Genomic DNA, 21,557 nt, shown 5'->3' with positions numbered 1-21,557 from the left:
TTGGACACGACTAAACAAGTTACAGGTAGGTAGCCGTGTTGGTCTGAGTCGAAGCAAAATAAAAAAATTCCTTCAGTAGCACCTTAAAGACCAACTAAGTTTATATTTTGGTATGAGCTTTCGTGTGCATGCACACTTCTTCAGATACACTAGAAACAGAAGTGTCAGACCCTATATATATACAGAGGGTGGTGGGGGTGGGTGGGAATGGGAGATGGGCTGATGGGAGTGGTAAACCTGTAGATGGGTGTTAATGGCTGCTGATGGCTGCAATTAGTCCTGGGCTGAGGTGCTAAAGAAAGCTTGATCATGCATAATGAGATAAGAATCCGATATCTCTATTCATCCCAGGTGCTTCCATGGTTTTAAGCTTGGTAATGATTTCCAATTCAGCAACTTCCCTTTCCAGTCTGTTCCTGAAATTTCTCTGTAATAAAACAGCTGCTTTGAGATCTTGTATAGAATGTCCTGGGAGATTGAAGTGTTCTCCTACTGGTTTTTCAGTCTTATGGTTCCTGATGTCAGATTTATGTCCATTTATCCTTTGGCGTAGGGTTTAGCCTGTTTGTCCAATATAGAGAGCTGAAGGGCACCGTTGGCATTTGATGGCATACACAATGTTAGAAGATGAGCAATTAAATAGTCCTGAGATGGTATGTTGGATGTTGTTGGGGCCAGTAATGATGTTGTCCGGGTGTATGTGGCAGCAAAGTTGGCATCTGGGTTTATTGCAGGCTCTGGTACCAGTGTCCATGTTAAGTCTGGTGGTTGTATTATTGTGGGTGAGGAGTTGTTTAAGATTGGGTGGCTGTCTGTAGGCAATGAAAGGTCTTCCTCCCAGAGCTTGAGAAAGGGAGCTGTCATTGTCCAGGAGAGGCTGTAGATCTCTGATGATGCGTTGTACTGTTTTAACTTGGGAGCTGTATGTGATGACTAGTGGTGTTCTGTTATTTTCTTTTTTGGGTCTGTCTTGCAGCAGGTTCTCCCTAGGTATCAGTCTGGCTCTGTTGATCTGTTGTTTAACTTCATCAGGTGGATATTTTAGTTCTAAAAAGGTTTGCTGTAGATCTCTTAGGTGAGATTCTCTGTCTGTAGAGTTGGAACAGATACGGTTGTAACGTAGGGCCTGGCTGTATACGATGGATTGTTTGGTATGTTTGGGATGGTAGCTAGAAGCATGTAGATATGTTTGTCGGTCAGTTGGTTTTCTGTATAAGGTGGTGTCTATACGTCCATCCTGTATTTTTATAGTAGTGTCCAAAAAATGTATTTCTTGCATAGATTGGTTCATTGTTAGGTTGATGGTGGGGTGAAAGTCATTGAATGTCTGGTGGAAGGTTTCCAGGGTCTGTTGTCCATGTGTCCAGATAATAAAGATATCGTCAATGTATCATAGGTACAAGAGAGGTTTGAGTGGGTAGGAGTCTAGGAAACGATGTTCTAAGTCTGCCATGAAGATGTTGGCATACTGTGGGGCCATGCGGGTGCCCATGGCTGTGCCGCTGATCTGGAGGAACAGGTCATCACCAAATTTGAAGTGGTTGTGGGTAAGGACAAAGTGGCAGAGTTTGGTAGCAAAGTCCGCTGTGGTTTTATCTGAAATGGTGTTCCTTATGGCTTGTAAACTAAACAACTAAACAACAACATCAGACAAAAAGGAATGCTTGCACAGTGCATACAAACCAGTGGTTTTTAGTGTTTCCTATTGAATAAACTTTCAGACAGTGAGTCCATGGTATGGTATTCTTGTTTTAAGGCCTCACTGGAACACGAAGAAGGCAAAATCCTCCGCATCCAACTTGAGCTCAACCAGGTGAAGGCTGACATTGACAGGAGAATTGCAGAGAAGGATGAAGAAATTGATCAGCTGAAGAGGAATCACCTGAGAGTTGTGGAGTCCATGCAGAGCACACTGGATGCTGAGATCAGGAGCAGGAATGATGCCCTGAGGTTGAAAAAGAAGATGGAGGGAGATCTGAATGAAATGGAAATCCAGCTGAGCCATGCCAACCGCCAAGCTGCTGAAGCACAGAAGAACCTCAGGAACACCCAAGGAATACTCAAGGTACATATATACTTCTGTAATCAGGATACAGTTGTGATTGTTATTGTGCAAAGAATGGTCTCACAAAAATATCTCAATATGATTTTTTAGGACACCCAGATACATTTGGATGAAGCTATGAGGAGCCAGGAAGATCTGAAGGAGCAGGTGGCCATGGTTGAGCGCAGAGCTAATCTTATGCAGGCTGAGATTGAGGAGCTCCGTGCAGCTCTGGAACAGACAGAGAGGGGGAGGAAAATAGCAGAACAGGAGCTTCTGGATGCCAGTGAGCGCGTGCAACTTCTTCACACTCAGGTGAGCTTCTAGCTTGTAATGGGCACATAAAATTCTCAAAGCAGAAGATGGTTCAGGTAAAGGGAAGAATCTACTTCTGTTTTTCTGAAATGCCATTGTGTATTACCCACCTGTGTCATAACTCTTGATATATATGTGTCCATCTCTTTTTGCAATGTCGCTGACTCCATTTTCTACTCCTTACGATCATACCTTCATGATATGTTCAAGGGCCGCCAAAGGACTTCATCAATTAAGTCATCTCCATATTAGTTAAGCCTGAATTAATGCTCTAAGAACTGGAAAGTAAACATTAACTGCTATAATATGAGAGGTTTCTTAAGGGCTGATGACGGCTCCAAACATTGCATTTGCTGTCTTCTAGGTAACCAAGAATGCCTCCCACTCCAAAGAAAAATGAATTTCATGCTGAATATATTATGGTTTGGGGCTAATAGTTAAATGTCAGTTTTATTATTCTTATACAGAACACCAGCTTGATCAACACCAAAAAGAAGCTGGAAACGGATATTGCCCAAATCCAGACTGAAATGGAGGAGACAATTCAGGAAGCTCGCAATGCAGAAGAGAAAGCCAAGAAGGCCATAACTGATGTGAGTTTGTGGTTTTTTTCCTTGAAAATATTTCCCTGATTATACCTGGCATGCATAGCATTATTATTATTATTATTATTATTATTATTATTCTATAACTATTAATAGGCAGCCATGATGGCAGAGGAGCTGAAGAAGGAACAAGATACCAGTGCACATCTGGAGAGAATGAAGAAGAACCTAGACCAGACTGTGAAGGACTTGCAGCACCGTCTTGATGAAGCAGAGCAGCTGGCACTGAAAGGAGGGAAGAAACAGATCCAGAAACTGGAGGCCAGAGTGCGTATATCTCATACAGGAGCTGTTTCCCCATGCATTTTGAATCTTGAATAATCATTTCCCACACTTTCACTTGTTCACTCCCTGCTTTGCCCGCACAGGCAGGAGACATACCATCTAGGAGAGGTACTATCTGAAAGTTCGGAAGGCAGCAATGGTAGTCGTTTGCTTTTTTATATATTCTTGATGCCTTTCTTCTGGGAGAAAGTCTCCCCTTTACGCACAAATGCCCATTCTCTCTGGAAACTACACAGAATAAACTTTCCCCTTTGCTTCAGCCATTACTCCTACCTCCACGCCAACCTCAGACCTATTTGCATATCTAGGAACCAACACTAGTCACCATGTCAAGTAACCGGAAACCCACAACAGATGTTGAGTAACAGAGCAGGACTTGGGGAAACAGGGGCACATATTCAATGTCTGAGAATGTGGAGGGGCTCATGGTAGCATGGCCACATGGATGGGCCACAGATGAATAGAAATGAAAGGAAGAAGGAATCTTCTATGATATGGTTCTGTGAACTGAGGCAGCTCAGGTAAGGAGGCTGACAGAAGATAAGGTTCTAAGTTGCTATCAGAGGAATAAAAAGGGTGCCAAGGGAAATATGGGACAAACATAGCTAGAAGGTTTCTACCCATTCAGCTACAGCTTATCATTACAGCCATATTTCCATACACATCATCATGATTTGGCGAGCAGCACTTGGATTACAATACCAGCTGAAATGCAGAAGCCTTTCTTTTTGCATTTCAGGTTCGTGAGCTGGAAGCTGAGTGTGAGAATGAACAGAAGCGCAGTGCTGAGGCTATAAAAGGTGTACGAAAGTATGAGAGAAGAGTAAAGGAACTGACCTATCAGGTGAGAATGGAGACTTCCTTTTATCTAGGGTTGCCATATTCCCAAAAGTGAAAATCCGGACAAAGTTGTTGAGCTTTTGCTTTTTTTGGGGGGGGGGGTAAACGTTGTTGTTTGGGAACATCTCCCCCCCTCACCAAATTAAGTTTTTAGGCTTTTAAAATATTTTAAAGCATTTTTTGAAATAAAAATCGCCCTGCTTGCCATAAAATCTGCTTGGATGCTATTACCAGAACCTGATTCCCGGACGTATGGCAGCCTACTTTTATCTGAAAATGTTGTAGGTACTTGCATGTGAGTTCACACTCTCTTCTCTTACTTTTAAACATTTAGGCTGAAGAAGACCGGAAGAATGTTCTGAGACTCCAGGATCTTGTAGATAAACTACAACTCAAAGTGAAAGCATATAAGCGACAAGCTGAGGAAGCTGTAAGTATCACACAGAACATGGTGCAAAAGTTTTGGCTTGTATGTCTGGCACCAACACACAAAACCTGACTGAATACTGAAGTCTAGTTTTGAGCAGAACATTTTCATATCACATACAAATATTTAGAGTTTACAGCATTTCTCATAAGAGAATTTATACTCTGCTCTTGTGCACCTAAGAGATGAAGACCCCATGGAGCTCTGCACATTCAGGAGATGCCGTACTATCTTAAATAATATGGAATTCTTCCCGTACTTGCAGTTTTAGCTTTAAATTGAATCATATGCCCTTCAAAATGGCCTGAGAAAAATTAGTACATGCTTTGTGTCAAGTTTGCGAAGAATTCAATCTGGTGCAGGCTGAAAAGCAGGAAGGACTTAGCCCTGCCATTTTCATATCTCTCTGTCTGTTATCAGGAGGAACAATCGAATGTGAACCTTTCAAAGTTCCGGAAGATTCAGCATGAGCTGGAAGAGGCTGAAGAGCGGGCTGACATTGCTGAGTCCCAGGTTAACAAGCTCCGGGTGAAGACCCGAGAGGTGCACCACAAAGTTGTTGCTAGCGAAGAATAAGCTCACCAAAGAGATGTAGAGTGACTGAAGAGAAGCACAAAATGTGAAGCTCTTTGTCACTTCCTGTAACTAATGTTTATTCCCCTCACTGTTTAGAAAATAAAGATTGTAGATTCCTTTGCATACTAAAAATGGGCATGGCTTTTCATTTTAACTTGCTAGTAAGTATTAGAGACCTGGAAGGATTGGGCATTTCTGGTGACAGTCTTAACTCTGCCCTATTGTGCATTCAGTTGAACACTGTTCTCAGATTCATGAATATATATGATGACTCTCAGAAACATTATTACATAATCAGCGAATCACCATGAAATTGAAGTCTTCTTGCAGTTCACATTAAGCCTTAGTTCTAACCTTTAATCCCTTTGGGTTTGTCTTCATGAAGCAAAGGCAGAAAACAAATAAATGAGCAAAATCTTATACATTAGTTTAAGTAAATGGTAACAAAGCACAATGTCATTGTTATATTGAGCCCAGGTGCTGAACACCAAATGGGATGAACAGGAAAATGTGCAAACATATATTGTAAGCAAGGACCTAAAATTGTGTTTTTTGTTTTACAAGAAAGCACTTTCATGAGATGGGTGTATCAACTATTTCTGAACTGTACTGCGTCCTCTAAACCAGTGTTTTTCAACCTTTTTTGGGCAAAGGCACACTTGTTTCATGAAAAAAATCACGAGGCACACCACCATTAGAAAATGTTAAAAAAAATTAACTCTGTGCCTATATTGACTATATACCGTGTTTCTCATATTATAAGACATGTCTTATATTTATTTTTTTCCTCAAAAAAACACACTATGACTTATTTTCAAGGGGTGTCTTATTTTTTCCCTCCTCCTCCTGCCGCGGCCGGCATTGCTGCTGCGCCTATCACTATGTCTTATTTTCGGGGTATGGCTTATATTCCTTGAATGCTTAAAAATCCTGCTATGGCTTATTTTATGGGTATGTCTTAAAATATGAGAAACAGGGTATAAAGTAATTTTTCAATTTTTCCCACGGCACACCAGGCAACATCTCGCGGCACACTAGTGTGCCGCGGAACAGTGGTTGAAAAACACTGCTCTAAACTAAGAATGAACCTAATGATCACTGACGCTTAACCATATGCAACTCTATGTTGGATTGTGGTAATGCTGTCCAAAGAGTTGTCTTGTCCTTGGGACAAACTGTAAAGATCAAGGCAGGTTGCCAAGTATGCAAAGGTTCTAAATAAGCGTTTACCTCATATGTAGTCATAAGATATCAAATGCAATTGTATGGAGCTATTAAAATCAACAGATGAGTTTTGGTTATAATATTTTTTAAATCACTGATCAATACTATGAAAACTCATGTTAAATAGATTGATTTAAACAAATAAAGAGTGGCTGGGGGAACCCGGCCAGATGGGCGGGGTATAAATAATAAATTATTAAATTATTATTATTAAAATAATACCAAGAGTATGTTACTTAGTATTCACATAATAGTGTTATATCAAAGGGATCAACTCTTTTAGGGGTTTATTATCTGGTTCCAAACTGAAAATACATACAATGCAAATGATATAAACTTTGGATGTGAGTTAAACAGGAAGTAGCACACAAGTGAAGTAGTTCTGAATAAATTGCATGTATTTGGGCAAAAATGTAAATTAACACAACCTATACATTTTGTACAAATCTTATTGGTCAGAACAGGACTTTCAATTTCCCTCCAGCTGTCCCCTCCCCCCAGCTTCAGAGAGCCCCCCCAAAGCTCCAGAGTAGATTTTGGGGGTACACAGTGGGCTGTAGTGGGGAGAAGGTGAAGGAGAAACCTTGTGTGGTGGACACCAGTTCACACTATGTTGAATCTCACGCAACATCTATATATTGGGTTTCTGGTAAGTCTACTATTAAAACAAATATATATATAAAACTGTCAAAAAAGTTTGCCTTGAAAACTTTGAAAACATAAAATATTTACCAGAACGTCTGCAAGGAAGTACAAACGTTATGCAGAACAGACTACTGAACTACCAAATGCTATAACTGGAAGGTATTTTCAATATTGTTTTAAACAGTATGATAATCACACAAAATATAATATACCTCTCATTCTTTTTTTGATCAGTTACTAGCTCACTGGATTTTAATTCTGCTTCTGGTTTGGGCCTATATTGAACATACATCCTGATATAGGAGAATAAGTATACATTGTGTGTCAAGTGTTCTTAAATTTGAATGATCCAGTGCAGCTGCTGAGTCACCTATCACAACTGTTTTAAACAATGGTTGTATAGGAAAAAATACTGTATCATTTCATATGTTGGGTTTTTTCAGGTGGGGGTGGGGGTGGTGCTAATTCACTGTGCAGTCAGTCATGGCAAAAAATAAGATGGCATTAACTGGGGGGGGCAGGACTCTTTATAATAACCTTGTATAAGAAGTCTGTAAAAAAGGGAAGAAACTTCTAGTAGTTGCCAATTAACTACCAGTAGCTTTTCCATAGCAAAATGTTAATAGAATCCCTGAAAGACCCTAGAAAAGACATTATTTATATCACCAAAAACATCTGTACTTAAAACTACCCATGCAGGATCTGCAGCAATCACTGATGATTTATTACTTAACAGAATTTATGCTTAAGTAATATTTGTATTTTCCTATAAATTAAGCATTTAACCAATAAGTAGTTCTCATCTGTGGTTGCTTTGTTTTAGCAAATGCTTTGTTGTTGTTTAGTCATTTAGTTGTGTCCGACTCTTCGTGACCCCATGGACCATAGCACGCCAGGCACTCCTGTCTTCCACTGCCTCCCACAGTTTGGTCACTCATGTTCGTAGCTCTGAGAACACTGTCCAACCATCTCGTCCTCTGTCGTCCCCTTCTCCTTGTGCCCTCCATCTTTCCCAACATCAGGGTCTTTTCCAGGGAGTCTTCTCTTCTCATGAGGTGGCCAAAGTATTGGAGCCTAAGCTTCAGCCAATGCTTTATTGTTTTCAAAGTTGTTCCTTTCCTTCTTGAAGCTACAAAAAATATTTTTACTCCTTCCATGTTGTTCTGCATACAGTTTTACCATCCCTACTGTCTTATAAATCCTCTCCAAATTGTTTGCATAGTCACCCATATCCAGGCTGAGGATCATCTAATACCAAGCAGTGCATCGTTGCACTCTCTCCCCCCCCCCCCAATCTAAATTATACCAGCACAAATCAAACAGCCATTGGTTGCACATGTGGGCTTGAAACAAAATACACAAAACTGTAAGAGAGGTCCCTTCCACTTGTTTGATAATATGGTGTTACTGTGGTTTACGTAGAGTGTGTAGTTCTTGGGTGTGCAAGAAGTGAGAAGCCATCTTAAAGCAATTATCATGTTCACTACCACAGAACCTAAGTCCTATAATGCATGTCTCCAAAGCTCTGGGAAATGTTCCCAGTGACCAAGTCATGTTACAACTTTTAGGGGGTGGTCGCAGATTGTGATTAAGGTCAGGGAATGGAACAAAATACCTGGGAAACCTATTCTTACAACTACTAAAACGCCACTGATAGCTAAGTAAGTGGTACAGCTCCTAGTTATCAGCTATCTATCTAAGCAGATGAAAAAAGACAGGAAGGAGTGACTATTGAAGGCCAAAGGTAGGTGAATGTCAAGCATGAGGGATCTACTTCTTTTCCCTAAAACCTCAAGGTCCACCAACTAGAACCAAGGGAATAATAGTGGCTCAGAAAGAGGCCAGATGCACACTTAGAATTGAAGATCAGGACATCTCTTAAAGACTTAGTTGGTCTTTAAGGTGCTACTGAAGGAATTTTTTTATTTTACTTCGATCCAGACCAACACGGCTACCTACCTGTAACCAGGACATCTCTGAATTCAGCATAATTTGTAAATTTGGTTTCAGTTCCAGAACTTTCCACAGCCCTTGGGGGGGGGTGGGACTTGTGATTGTTAAATAATAGCAAAACAGAAATCCTTGTTGATCTACTACACTTCACCCAGAGATCTGCCTCTAGATCCTTAACAACATTCTCCTCACCGCTGTTGTAGGCACCCTCCTGGCGTTCCAAAGCAGAACTCCTGGCCTTCCAAACAAGCGGGCAGTGGCTAGATAAAAATGGAAGTGCAAGGAATTGAATAGCTCCTAGATTGGGTAGGGAGAGTGCAGTGGAGTGATGTTGGGCTTCGTCAGGTATACATCTGGGGAAGAAGTTAAAAGGAGAACTCAATACACAAGGACTTGGAATAGAATTATATCCAATTGTGGTGTCCCACTTGTGCAACATATTTCTGCATGTGCAAATGGGACTTACTTTTCCAACCCCCCCTCCCCCCCAAAAACCAATTCTCTGGATGGTTGCAGGAAATTATGGAGCAGATTATGGAATTAACGGTGTTACAGATGAAGGAGAACTCCCATTTGTATCCACTGGTCCAACAGTGGATCTCACTCATCGAATCCTCAATGCAGCATAAGAGCCTCAGGATTTTTACGTCCGACTGACAGCACATTCATTTTTCTGTCACTTTCATCTCCTTCCCAACAACCTTTGCCTTTCAAGACAGGAGTTACCCTTCACAGCCTCTTCATTTGGACTCCATTGCAGAGCACATGCTCTCTATAACTAAAATTCTAGTCATGGTCCGGAGGGTTTATGAGCACAGTAGTTGTCCAAAACGGTAATCATAGAAGGGATGCCAAGCATCTTAAGCCTCCCATTCCTTACCATCATCACGTCTGTTCATCATACACTGCCTGAAAATAGTAGACAGGCTCCCATATTTTCATTAAATGTATTTTAAATGCTTCAAGATTTTGGAGACACAAACATTTGCTGTAATAAATTTTGTCAAATCATTTTTTCTAGGTTTTTTTTTAAATGTGTGCATGGTGCTAGTACTAGTGAGGAAGTTATTTCTCATTTGTCCTCTGCTTACACTTTTAATTGTTTAGCATTCCTAAGTGCAGATTTTTATTTTTATTTTAAATAAAACCTAACCTACAAAACAAAAATAAATCGTGGGACATGTTAAGTGTGATTTTCTATCTGGATAATTTCACTGAAAATATAAGAAGTCAATGAGTCCAGTAAAATATTTTTAGAAATGATACAAGCACTTGTAGTAATGGAGTGACTTGAATATTTCTAATCTAAATATATCCAATGAGAATATGAGTAAGAATGATGCTTGCAGTCAACTTTGCCAAAACAATACTTTGCCAGAAATATTTGACCTGACCTATGCCAGAGGAGGTGCTATTCCCTGAGCAGACCTTATAAAAGAGATCCTAGGACCTATCTTGTCTCTGATCTGCCTGCTCTCTGCATACAGCTTCAAGGTAAGTCATGTGCAGAAACAAGGGATGCAGGGAAGGAGTCGAGGCCTGAAATTCTTCACACCCCACGTCACTTTGTCACCTCTGGAACTAATCTATATGTGGATAATCAAACCTGCCCTGGAATTCAAACCTGTTCTTTCATCTATTTCTTCTCTCTCACCTATACTTGGAGGTTTTTTTTGGCAGCAATTAAAAGAGGTTCATTTTTATTTATCTTTTTTTCAGTGGTGGCCAGCCTCAAGTCTGCATATAACGCCTTGTACAAGGTAAGCGTGCTAATCCTCATGGCACATTGAGAGTATAATATAAAGTATCAATGCTCTTGAAAAATTATATTTATAATGCAATTTATGCCAATACTAGTTATGTGTCTAAAATATAATTTGGAAACTGGAATTTTTGTATACAGTGGACGCTCAGGTTGCGAATGTGATCCGTGCGGGATGCACATTCACAACCCACGCCTGCACACGCACGGGTTGTGATTCAACGCATGCACAAAGTGCGATTTAGTGTTTCTGCGCATGTGCACGAGCTGAACCCGGAAGTAACCTGTTCCAGTACTTCCAGGTTCTGTGCAGAGTGCAACCTGAAAAAACATAACCCGCAGTGGACGTAACATGCGGTATGACTGTAGATGAATTAATGTAGAAAAAGAAATAAAGGTAAAGGTAAAGGGACCCCTGACCATTAGGTCCCGTCGTGACCGACTCTGGGGTTGCGCGCTCATCTCGCATTATTGGCCGAGGGAGCCAGCGTATAGCTTCCAGGTCATGTGGCCAGCATGGCAAAGCCACTTTTGGCAAACCAGAGCAGCACATGGAAACGCCGTTTACCTTTCCGCTGTAGCGGTTCCTATTTATCTACTTGCATTTTGACATGCTTTCGAACTGCTAGGTTGGCAGGAGCTGGGACCAAGCAACGGGAGCTCACCCCGTCACAGGGATTCGAACCGCCGACCTTCTGATCAGCAAGCCCTAGGCTCAGTGGTTTAACCCACAGCGCCACCTGGGTCCCTACAGAAAAAGAAATGCAAATGTGCAATTTCAAATCAGTGATGATAAATAGGAGAGTCAGAGTGGTGTAATGGTTAGAGTGTTGGACTATGACCTGGAGATAGGGCATGTTGAATTTTTCAACATTCAAATCCCCCAAACGTGGGGTGCTAAAAAGCTGCAACATGACTTGCGAATTCAAAAGATATTTTGGTCACATTAAAATCGGCCAAGAGAGTGACCAACACCTGGCCACTCCCTTAAATAGGCTGGGGGTGGGCTGCTCGCAGCCCCTAAGCCCCAACCTCCAATTGGCTGAGGGGGCACTGCCCACCCTTACCTGAGGGCCCAACGTGGCAGTGCCAGCCATCCTCTCCCTCAGCTGCACCGGAAGATGGTAGCTCCTTGAACCCTCCACAGTCACCCACCTGGAGTCCCAGGTGAGCGGATATTTTGGCTAAATTAATACAGTGGTACCTTGGTTTAAGTACACAATTGGTTCCGGAAGTCTGTACTTAACCTGAAGCATACTTAACCTGAAGCAAACTTTCCCATTGAAAGTAATGGAAAGTGGATTAATCCGTTCCAGACGGTCCGCGGAGTACTTAAACCGAAGCGTACTTAACCTGAAGCGAACTTTCCCATTGAAAGTAATGGAAAGTGGATTAATCCGTTCCAGACGGGTCCGCGGAGTACTCAACCTGAAGCATACTTAACCCGAAGTATGAGTGTAATTGGTTCTGGAAGTCCGTACTTAACCTAACGCGTACTTAACCTGAAGCGAACTTTCCCATTGAAAGTAATGGAAAGTGGATTAATCCGTTCCAGACGGGTCCATGGAGTACTTAAACTGAAAGTACTCAAACCGAAGCATACTTAAACTGAGGTATGACTGTATACCATATTTTTCGCTCCATAAGACACACTTTTTCCTTCCTAAAAAGGAAGGGGAAATGTCTGTGCGTCTTATGGAGCAAAGACACTGGATGGCAATGGGATCCCTTGGCTGCCGCTGCAGTCACCAGCGGAGGGATGCCTCTGCCACTGGAAAGCACCGCTTTCGGGCTGCCCGTTCCTTCCCACCAGCGACAAAGGGGGTGGGGGAGGAAGGGGCAGCAACTTCCCTCCATGAAGGCAGAGTCTCCCTCCCTGACCCCACACCCCCAGGCTCCCCTCCGTGAAGGCAGCATCTCCCTCTCTAGCAAAGATGTAGAACTTTTTTTTAGGGGAGCCAAAGTAGCTGAGTTTCTTTGGGGGGGAGCCAATGATCTACCAGTGATCTACCACAGACATCCAGTGATCTACTAGTAGATCACGATCTACCTGTTGGACATGCCTGGTTTAGTACATTTGATTCAGATTTTTTTTCTTGTTTTCCTCCTCTAAAAATTACAGTGGTACCTCAGGTTGAGTACACAATCCATTCCGGGGTGCCGTTCACACCCCGAAAAGTACTAAACCTGAGTGGCGCTTTAGCGCATGCACGAAGCGCCGATAGAGTGCTTCTGCACATGCACACAGCTCGCAGAACGCTTCTGTGCATGCGCACGCAGCAGAACCCGGAAGTAAACAATTCCAGGTCTGCTGAGTACTTAACCCAAAAATTCACACCCCGCAGCGAACGCAACCCAAGGTATGACTGTAGGTGCATCCTATGTAGCGAAAAATATGTAATTTAGCGTAGCTTGGTAAATAAAATTTGTGTAAAATTATAAAGAAATCATTTTAAATGGTTGCCAAGTACTTGCAGTCATATTTATTTATATATTATACATATTTCACATTACCTGACACTTTCAGAAGGTAAAATTAAAATTCTTTGGTTTTCCCAAGAACAGCTTATTTGCTTCTTAATCAAATGTAGACTAGCCAAGCTAAATGTTGTCCAATCACAAATATAGCTGATTTGAATTCCTCACACCCAAAACCCACATTTTTAAGATCCATCACTGAAGAAATTTACAAAAACTAAGTTTCACCCCCTAAAATGACACACCTTACTGGGATCCAGGGTTCGAATCCCACTTAGCCATGAAGCTCACTGGGGGACCTTGGGCCAGTCACTGCCTGTCAAGTCTAACCTACCTCACAGGGTTGTTATGATGATTAAATGGGGAGAAGGAGAAACAGGTAGATCACTTTGAGATCCCTGGGGGGAAAAAGGTCGTATAGAAATGTAATAAATAAATAGGTAGGTAGATAGATAGCCTGAAAATGTGTAACTTAGAAACCTGTACCACAAGTTTTTATTTGAACAAAAGTCTGGTACTTCCATCATTTTGAGATGCTCAATAGAAGATAGTGTTTCAATCTCACACACCAGATCTAGATATAATAAGGAAGACGTATCAGTTGCTTACCCAACATACATTCTAAACGATGTTTTACTTGTAGACTTGGAGCAAAGTCTCTCCTCATTGCAGAGGGGAGGGGTTGTAAATGGAAGTCACTCCCGCGTTGGCAAGGGGGCGTGTCAGCCCCTTGCCTTACCTGCCCTTGCTGCTGAGCCACGCCTCCAGTAGCCAAACAAAAGGGCTGGCGCTGGGGTGGGGTTTAGCTGCACTTAATGCAGCCGCGGCAGTTCCCTGCCTCCATTTTGCACCAGGTTTCCCATCTTTAGGGTGTTCCATTAAAGGAATCCGGCGGTCGTGGATCCCGTCCGATGCCCTGCTGGTGGCTAGGGCCATGGCACGACCCCCAGTGGCATCAGGGGGAGCTTCCAGTTGTATTTGCATCAACAGGCTCCACCTTCGGGTTGTTAACCTTTGATGACTCCACGCTGAGCGGGGGAAGTCATCTAGTCTGTTCATTCCAATGCCTAGGCCAATACCACTCACATGCTGTAACCAATAAAGTTGTGGCCTTTTCACCCATTAACTTAAACATTGTGTCCCTGTGTCTTTATTTCCTCAAGCGGGTGGCGGGTTCTTGAATCACAAGCTGATTTATTTTTTTCAAGTTCTTGGAAAGATCGTACTGGGATAGTTTAAACACCAAAAGCTAAAGAAGTTTGAATTTAAATTAATGGCTGCAAATACTAGAAATGGAATCCCCCCCCCAACACACAAAAATGGTAGAGCTCAAAAAAGAATGAAATACAAAACTCTTTCCAGAGAAAAGCACAGGAGAGAGTTGCTTGCCTTTCCTACATAAATTTCAGAGTTCCTTCCCTGCTTTCTTCCTGTCTTATCAGAATAACTTGCATATAGCCAAGGTAGGTTCACCCATGAGGCAAGGCAAGGCAAGGCCGCAGGAATGGCTGTGGCACCCCCCTTGGTGGCTGGCTCTGCAGCCTCTTGAGCAGCCGCTGCTGGTCTCTTCCCACCCCTAGGGAGTGGGGGGTGCCTTCTGACGTTTTCTGAGCTCTGCACCTGTCTCGTGTGATTCAGAGCGGGCTCCTTCCCCACCCCCATGGCAGCTTTTGATTCCCACTTCAACTATTGGGTAGGGGTGATTTAATCCCCAACCCCTGTTCCAACTGTAGATCTTAACTCTGCCCCCGTTCCTAATGTAGATCTTCACTCACACCTTCTTTCTTGGCAGGAGGCCGGACACCATTTTGTGGTTCACCTCAGGTGCCAAAATGTCTTATGCCAACCTGGCATGTGGTTAAATACCCAAAAGGAGCATGTGCTTCTGAATGCCAGTTGCTAGAAATTGCAAGTGGGGAGAGTACTGTTGCAGTCAGGTCCTGATTGTGTGTATCTCATAGGCTGGTGAGAACAAGATGCTGGAATAGATGATCCTTTGGTCTGATCCAGCAGGGCTTGAATCAGATGTACCCAAAACACATGTTGTATGTCATTGAATTCCTATCTTCCACAGTAATCCCCAATCTTCATTCTCTATTCTGCTATTTTCTTTATTAGAAACAAAATTGGTTTTTTGCTTCCTAAATTCTCAGTAAACAGGGTCCAGCTATATTATTTACATTCAACCAATACTACTCTCCTTGGAATACAGATATAGAAAGCATCTAGCCCAGGAGTCTAGTCTATTATGTCTTGAAGTAGCTCTCCAAGGTCTTCCCCATATTTTCTCTGAACTGGAAACACCAGAGCTCAAACCTGGTAATTTTCCAGGCATACAACCTCTGTCCAATGGAATGCTTGGTACTTGACACAGTAGGATCTTGAGCTCTACAGATCAGCATATGGGATATAAAAGTCTCATAAAAGCAAATTTTCATGTGTCATTGAGTAGTGGCCACGGAAAGTAATATACCCTGAGAGAAGGAAACAGACAATTCATCTTACTAAAGAGGAATATACGTTCACATATGCACTTCAGGGTTTTGCATTCATGCTGTTTCCCAACCATTCCAACAGAGGAATACAACCCAGATGCCAATTCATTTGTGCATGCAAATCAGATTCTCCTCACTGAATTAAACTGGGAAGCTCTTGAGTGTAAGCTCTGTGTACACAGATGTTGTATCCATAATTTTTCTTCCTTTAAATGAAGCTACTTCCATAGGAAGAAGGGAAGCATTGGATGCATCCTGAAAGACCTATGCATGCATAAGCAGTTACTAAATAAAGGTGATGGAGGGTTAAAAACAAAAACAGGTTAATATCATTGAAAGGGTTATATTGATCCAATAACATGATGGAACATTTTCTCCCATTTAGTGTTGTTGAGCTGCCTTCTATAAACCACAGCCATGTCATCAGACGCGGAGATGGCCATCTATGGGCCAGCTGCCCCTTTTCTCCGGAAACCAGAAAAGGAGAGAATTGAGGCCCAGAACAAGCCCTTTGATGCAAAGAATTCAGTATTTGTGTCACATAAAGCGGAGTCTTATGTGAAGGCCAATGTCACAGCCAGGGAAGCAGGGAAGGTTACAGTCAAGACTGAAAAAGGAGAAGTGAGTAGAAGTCAACAAATGCATTGTTGAAATTGCCTTGCCTCTACTTTTTAAGATGCCATAAACTTGCCTTTTGTTTCCTTGGCAGAGCTTGACTGTGAAAGAAGATCAAGTCTTTCCTATGAATCCTCCCAAATATGACAAAATTGAGGACATGGCCATGATGACCCACCTCCATGAACCTGCTGTCCTGTATAACCTCAAAGAGCGTTATGCAGCTTGGATGATTTATGTGAGTACGGTTCTTGTCTTTTATTTATATATGTTTTGCTTTCTGCTAATGCACTGTTGTGGTCTCAGATTAGGTAGATCTGTGTGCTAGCCCCTAAAGCTCTATTGAAACCTCTGTGGATCACCTCCCTGTTCTTCACTCCAGCAAGTGATAGGGACAAGCTGGCATTGTAGTCTCAGCACCATTTCTCATAGAAACAGGAAAAGACATGCAATCATTTTATTAAAACTTAAAAAGTTTTACTATTATCCTGTTATAATCTTGTTTCCTTCTTTGTGATTAAACATTTGTTCAATATTTGGGATTTTTGAAGAGGACATACACGTGATTTTTAGAAATCCAAAATCTCTCAAATAACAATAATGATCTAAGAATGTTGCAGTTTTTATCTTACCATTTATGGATAAATTATATGTTTGCAAACTTTTAGTTTGCTTGGAAGTTTTCAGAATTTAAGTCTATTTCTTACTTTATTTCCATTCATGCTTTTCATCCTCTACAACAGGCATCCCCAAACTTCGGCCCTCCAGATGTTTTGGACTACAATTCCCAGCTTCCCGGACCACTGGTCCTGCTAGCTAGGGATCATGGGAGTTGTAGGCCAAAACATCTGGAGGGCCGCAGTTTGGGGATGCCTGCTCTACAAGAAGGAACTACTTGCATATTTTCCACAAGAGCAAAATAATATAACAGTATTAATATAATTCAATTTCAATATAATATAAATATTACTACAAGCAGATTAATTGAGCTAGTTCTGTTCTTCTTCCAGACCTATTCAGGTCTCTTCTGCGTCACTGTCAATCCATACAAGTGGCTACCAGTGTACAACCCAGAAGTGGTAAATGCCTACAGAGGCAAAAAGCGTCAAGAGGCCCCTCCCCACATCTTCTCCATCTCTGACAATGCCTATCAGTTCATGTTAACTGGTAAGTAAGTGAAAAACTTCGGGAACAAATAATGTTTTCCTCAGAGGACCTTAGTGTCCTTTCACAATGTTGGATTAGTGCTGGTGACTAAGATGGCTCAAAAAATTCAATTGTTTTGCAAATGAGCTTGCATTCTTTATTCTGCTAATAAAATCATGAATCACTCTAGCCACCATCTTCTAGCTTAATATGCCTGGCATTATGTGAGGATAAAAGAGCTGAGAATTGGAAAACACTTGCACATAGTGAATATGCAGTGCAAAGAGTATTATGTAAGAGGCGTAAGCTGAAGATTTTGTGATATCATTTTCTCTTTCTTTGTTCATAAGCCTTTCCCACCTGCCAACACAGTTTTGGCTTTTCTAACATCCAGGATCCAAAACATATAGCCAATGAGGTGTTTAGATTAGGGACGGAGCAGAAATGTATTTGGTCTGCTGGTTAAAGCAAACTAACGCAATCCATAGGTCCTTGATTTATATGCATGTTAGAATGCAGCTATCAACCAGATCACATAAAATGCACACATATGTATTTTACATTAAAATGGATGAAATAATTTCTATTTTGGGGTGAAAATATTAATAAAAAAAGCTTACAAAAATGCATCTTTTATGGAAAGAATGTGTTTAACATGTATAAAAGGCATTCAATTTGATGCATTTTTGTTCCTTTTTATAAAGAACTGCAAAAATCAAAAGTGGAACAGAACAGAAAGGCTGATCTACCCATCCTTAGCTTAATGAAGACCACATAGAAACCATTTTCTTAGGATTTAAAATATGTGAGACTAGGAGTTCGGATGATACTTAAAATTATGGGGTTCTACTCATGTATTCTTGGGCAGATATAGGTGCTTCTACACACACACACACACACACACACACACAGAGAGAGAGAGAGAGAGAGAGAGAGAGAGAGAGAGAGAGAGAGCTTCATAATATTTTAAAATTAAAAGTAACTTTTTAAACAATTTTATTATTTTCAGATCGTGAGAATCAGTCTATTCTGATCACGTAAGTATTCTTTCCAGCTTCTTTCTGTGCAGACTTTTGGAATGGAAGCAGGGCGCTGTCATTGTATTACGGAAAATTCATGCCAACACTTATCATAGCACAAAACTATATTCATGACTTAAATGGCATTATAGTCATAGTTCTAAGAAACTTTGGAAACTGCAGTTCTGCAATGGGAGCTACTCAGCAGTTTCCAAGATTTCTCATGAAACTGCAATTCCGAAGTTTGTTTGGGAAAAGCCATAGCAGTTATACTACTACTACTACTACTACTACTACTACTACTTCCAACAGAGTAAAAATACATTAAAACATCAGTCATTAAAAACTTCCCTAAACAGGGCTGCCTTCAGATGTCTTCTAAACGACAGGTAGTTGTTTATCTCTTTGACATCTGATGGGAGGGCGTTCCACAGGGTGGGCGCCACTACCGAAAAGGCCCTCTGCCTGGTTCCCTGTAGCTTGGCTTCTCGCAGTGAGGGAATTGCCAGAAGGCCCTCGGGGCTGTATCTCAGTGTCTGGGCAGAGCGATGGGGTTGGAGATGCTCCTTCAGGTATACTGGGCTGAGGCCGTTTAGGGCTTTAAAGGTCAACACCAACACTTTGAATTGTGCTCAGAAATGTTCCGGGAGCCAATGTAGGTCTTTCAAGACCAGTTCAACTGGTATAAAACCAATGTAAGTTTAAAAGTCCATAGCATATAATTATAACCATTAGAGCAGATGTGGCTAACTCCTGGTCTGGGGACCTGATTTGTGCTCTAAACAGATTTTGGCAGGGGTGACATAAAAAGGGGGAAATTAAAATAGATCCAGCACTTGGATGGAGAAATTTAAATTTTTCCACTCAGCCCAGCACCTGAATGAGATCAGGTCATCAGATCAATCCTTTGATGAGCAGGGAGGGGACAATAGCCCCCTCCTCAGCTGATCTACAAGGATCACCTAATGAGAGGGAGGCTGTGTGTATGCAACAATGTGTGTGCAAGAGTGGATGGCCACAGCTACTTTTAGCCACATATTTGGCTAGCACGCAGTCCCTGGAAGGTTGACCAAGAATAAATGTGGCTTCATGCAAAAAATGTTAGTCACTCCTGACTAACTGAGAGACTTTCCCCTTGACTATTGGTTCCTGTCCCACCTTTCATCAACAGTGGAGAATCTGGTGCTGGAAAGACTGTGAACACGAAACGTGTCATCCAGTACTTTGCAACAATTGCAGCCACAGGTGAGAAGAAAAAGGAGGAGGCAACCGCATCAGGCAAAATGAAGGTAAGCTTTTTGTCACAAAAGGATGAAATGTGGTTTTGATGCAGTCTCTATATAATTAACACTACAATATTATTTACATTGCAGGGTACCCTTGAAGATCAAATCATCAGTGCCAACCCCTTGCTGGAGGCTTTTGGAAACGCAAAGACTGTGAGGAATGACAACTCCTCACGTTTTGTAAGTTATCTGCAGAATCTGAACATAGTACCGGTAGTTGGCCTTTAAGGGTAGTGCCTTATCAACATACACAGCAAATCTGTAGTAACTTATATGCAGAATCTGCCTCCTAGAATTTGTAATTACATATCTTTTTCCTTTTTAAAGGGTAAATTCATCAGAATCCATTTTGGTGCCACAGGCAAACTGGCTTCTGCTGACATTGAAACATGTAAGGGATGAGATCTTTAGAGGAACTATTTGTTTGTTTGTTTGTTTGTTTGTTCACTCATTCTACTTCATTGCCTTGCCAGATTTGCTAGAGAAGTCCAGAGTCACTTTCCAGCTGAAAGCTGAAAGAAGCTATCACATCTTTTATCAGATCATGTCCAACAAAAAGCCAGAACTGATTGGTAAGAGGCATCTGTTTTGGTGGCTGCTGCTGCTGCTAAAATCTTGCGTTGATGCTTGATTATACAATGGATGAAAATAAATCTGTATCTTTGCTTCTCCTTATTCAGAGATGCTTCTGATCACTACCAACCCATATGACTTTCACTTTGTGAGCCAGGGTGAGATCACTGTTGCCAGCATCAATGATCAAGAAGAGTTGATGGCAACTGATGTAAGTAACTTATAGAATGGAATATATGAAATTTAATTAGACCAGTTTTTGGCTGAATTTATTCAACCAAAATTAGATGTCTTGGGGTGAGGCATTCTAGAAATGCTGAGTTGATTTGATGTGTGCATCTGCGTAAGAAAAGAATCACAGTGCACCAATGGCTGAAATGCTCCCTAAAACCCTCTTCCTCCAAACGAAATGGTGAATTTGAAGGGTCAGTTTTTGCTTAGCAATTTATGTTTTGATTGATAGGAAGCCATTGACATCCTGGGTTTCACTGCTGAGGAAAAGACAGCCATTTACAAGCTAACTGGAGCTGTAATGCACTACGGGAACATGAAGTTCAAGCAGAAGCAACGTGAGGAGCAGGCAGAGCCAGATGGCACAGAAGGTATTCACAAAGTATCTCTGTTATGGCATGGTAAACATTATACAGTACTTGAGGCCCTAAATACAATATGGATTATGTGTGGATACCACTTATATACAGCGTTTATATAACAGAGAATTTACATAGTCTGTTAATAAGGTATTGTTCTTTATTATGACTACTGTACCGTATTTACCTTACTGGATTAAGAAAGATGTTGTTAGGTGGCCAGATCTTAGAATCATAGTATTGAAGAGTTGGAAGGGATCCCAAGGGCCATCTAGTCCAACCCCCTTGCAATGCAGGAATCTCAACTAAAGCATCCATGACTGATTGACATCCAACCTCTGATAAAAATCTCCAAGGAAGGAGAGTCCATCACCTCTCAGAATCTGCTCCACTGTAGAACAGCTCTTACTGTCAAAAAGTTCTTCCTGATGTTTGTCAGAATCTCCTTTCTTGTAGTTTGAATCCATTGTTTTGGGTCCTAGCATTTGGAGCAGGAAAAAACAAGCTTGTTCCATCTTCCATGTGACAGCCCTTTAAATGTGAAGATGGCTATCATATCTCCTCTTTACCAGGCTAAACATACTCAGTTCCCTCAACCATTCCTCATAAGGCTTGGTTCTCAGACCCTTGATCATCTTGGTCGCCCTCCTCTGCACACGTTCCACCTTGTTAATATCTT

The 21,557-nt window shown here is 41.6% G+C and overlaps 1 protein-coding gene across 1 annotated transcript in view; it reads left to right on the top strand.

The window, feature by feature from the left end:
• Positions 1-21,557, top strand: part of LOC118079895 (uncharacterized) — a 62,647-nt gene that overhangs the window by 22,425 nt on the left and 18,665 nt on the right. Inside the window, exons 33-49 of the mRNA XM_035104615.3 lie at positions 1,757-2,065; positions 2,156-2,359; positions 2,827-2,952; positions 3,061-3,231; positions 3,989-4,093; positions 4,424-4,519; positions 4,937-5,081; positions 16,056-16,270; positions 16,359-16,502; positions 17,275-17,431; positions 18,420-18,447; positions 19,601-19,718; positions 19,803-19,895; positions 20,043-20,106; positions 20,189-20,287; positions 20,396-20,499; positions 20,752-20,890. Of these exons, the coding sequence (XP_034960506.2) occupies positions 1,757-2,065; positions 2,156-2,359; positions 2,827-2,952; positions 3,061-3,231; positions 3,989-4,093; positions 4,424-4,519; positions 4,937-5,081; positions 16,056-16,270; positions 16,359-16,502; positions 17,275-17,431; positions 18,420-18,447; positions 19,601-19,718; positions 19,803-19,895; positions 20,043-20,106; positions 20,189-20,287; positions 20,396-20,499; positions 20,752-20,890 (2,317 nt within the window). The remainder of the gene's footprint in view (positions 1-1,756; positions 2,066-2,155; positions 2,360-2,826; positions 2,953-3,060; positions 3,232-3,988; positions 4,094-4,423; positions 4,520-4,936; positions 5,082-16,055; positions 16,271-16,358; positions 16,503-17,274; positions 17,432-18,419; positions 18,448-19,600; positions 19,719-19,802; positions 19,896-20,042; positions 20,107-20,188; positions 20,288-20,395; positions 20,500-20,751; positions 20,891-21,557) is intronic.

The sequence above is a fragment of the Zootoca vivipara genome, chromosome 2 (genome assembly GCF_965207765.1).
Source record: "Zootoca vivipara chromosome 2, rZooViv2.hap1.1, whole genome shotgun sequence".
In the NCBI taxonomy this organism is placed as follows: domain Eukaryota; kingdom Metazoa; phylum Chordata; class Lepidosauria; order Squamata; family Lacertidae; genus Zootoca; species Zootoca vivipara.
Note: the sequence above shows the minus strand (reverse complement) of the source record. Positions and strands in the feature narration are given on the sequence as shown.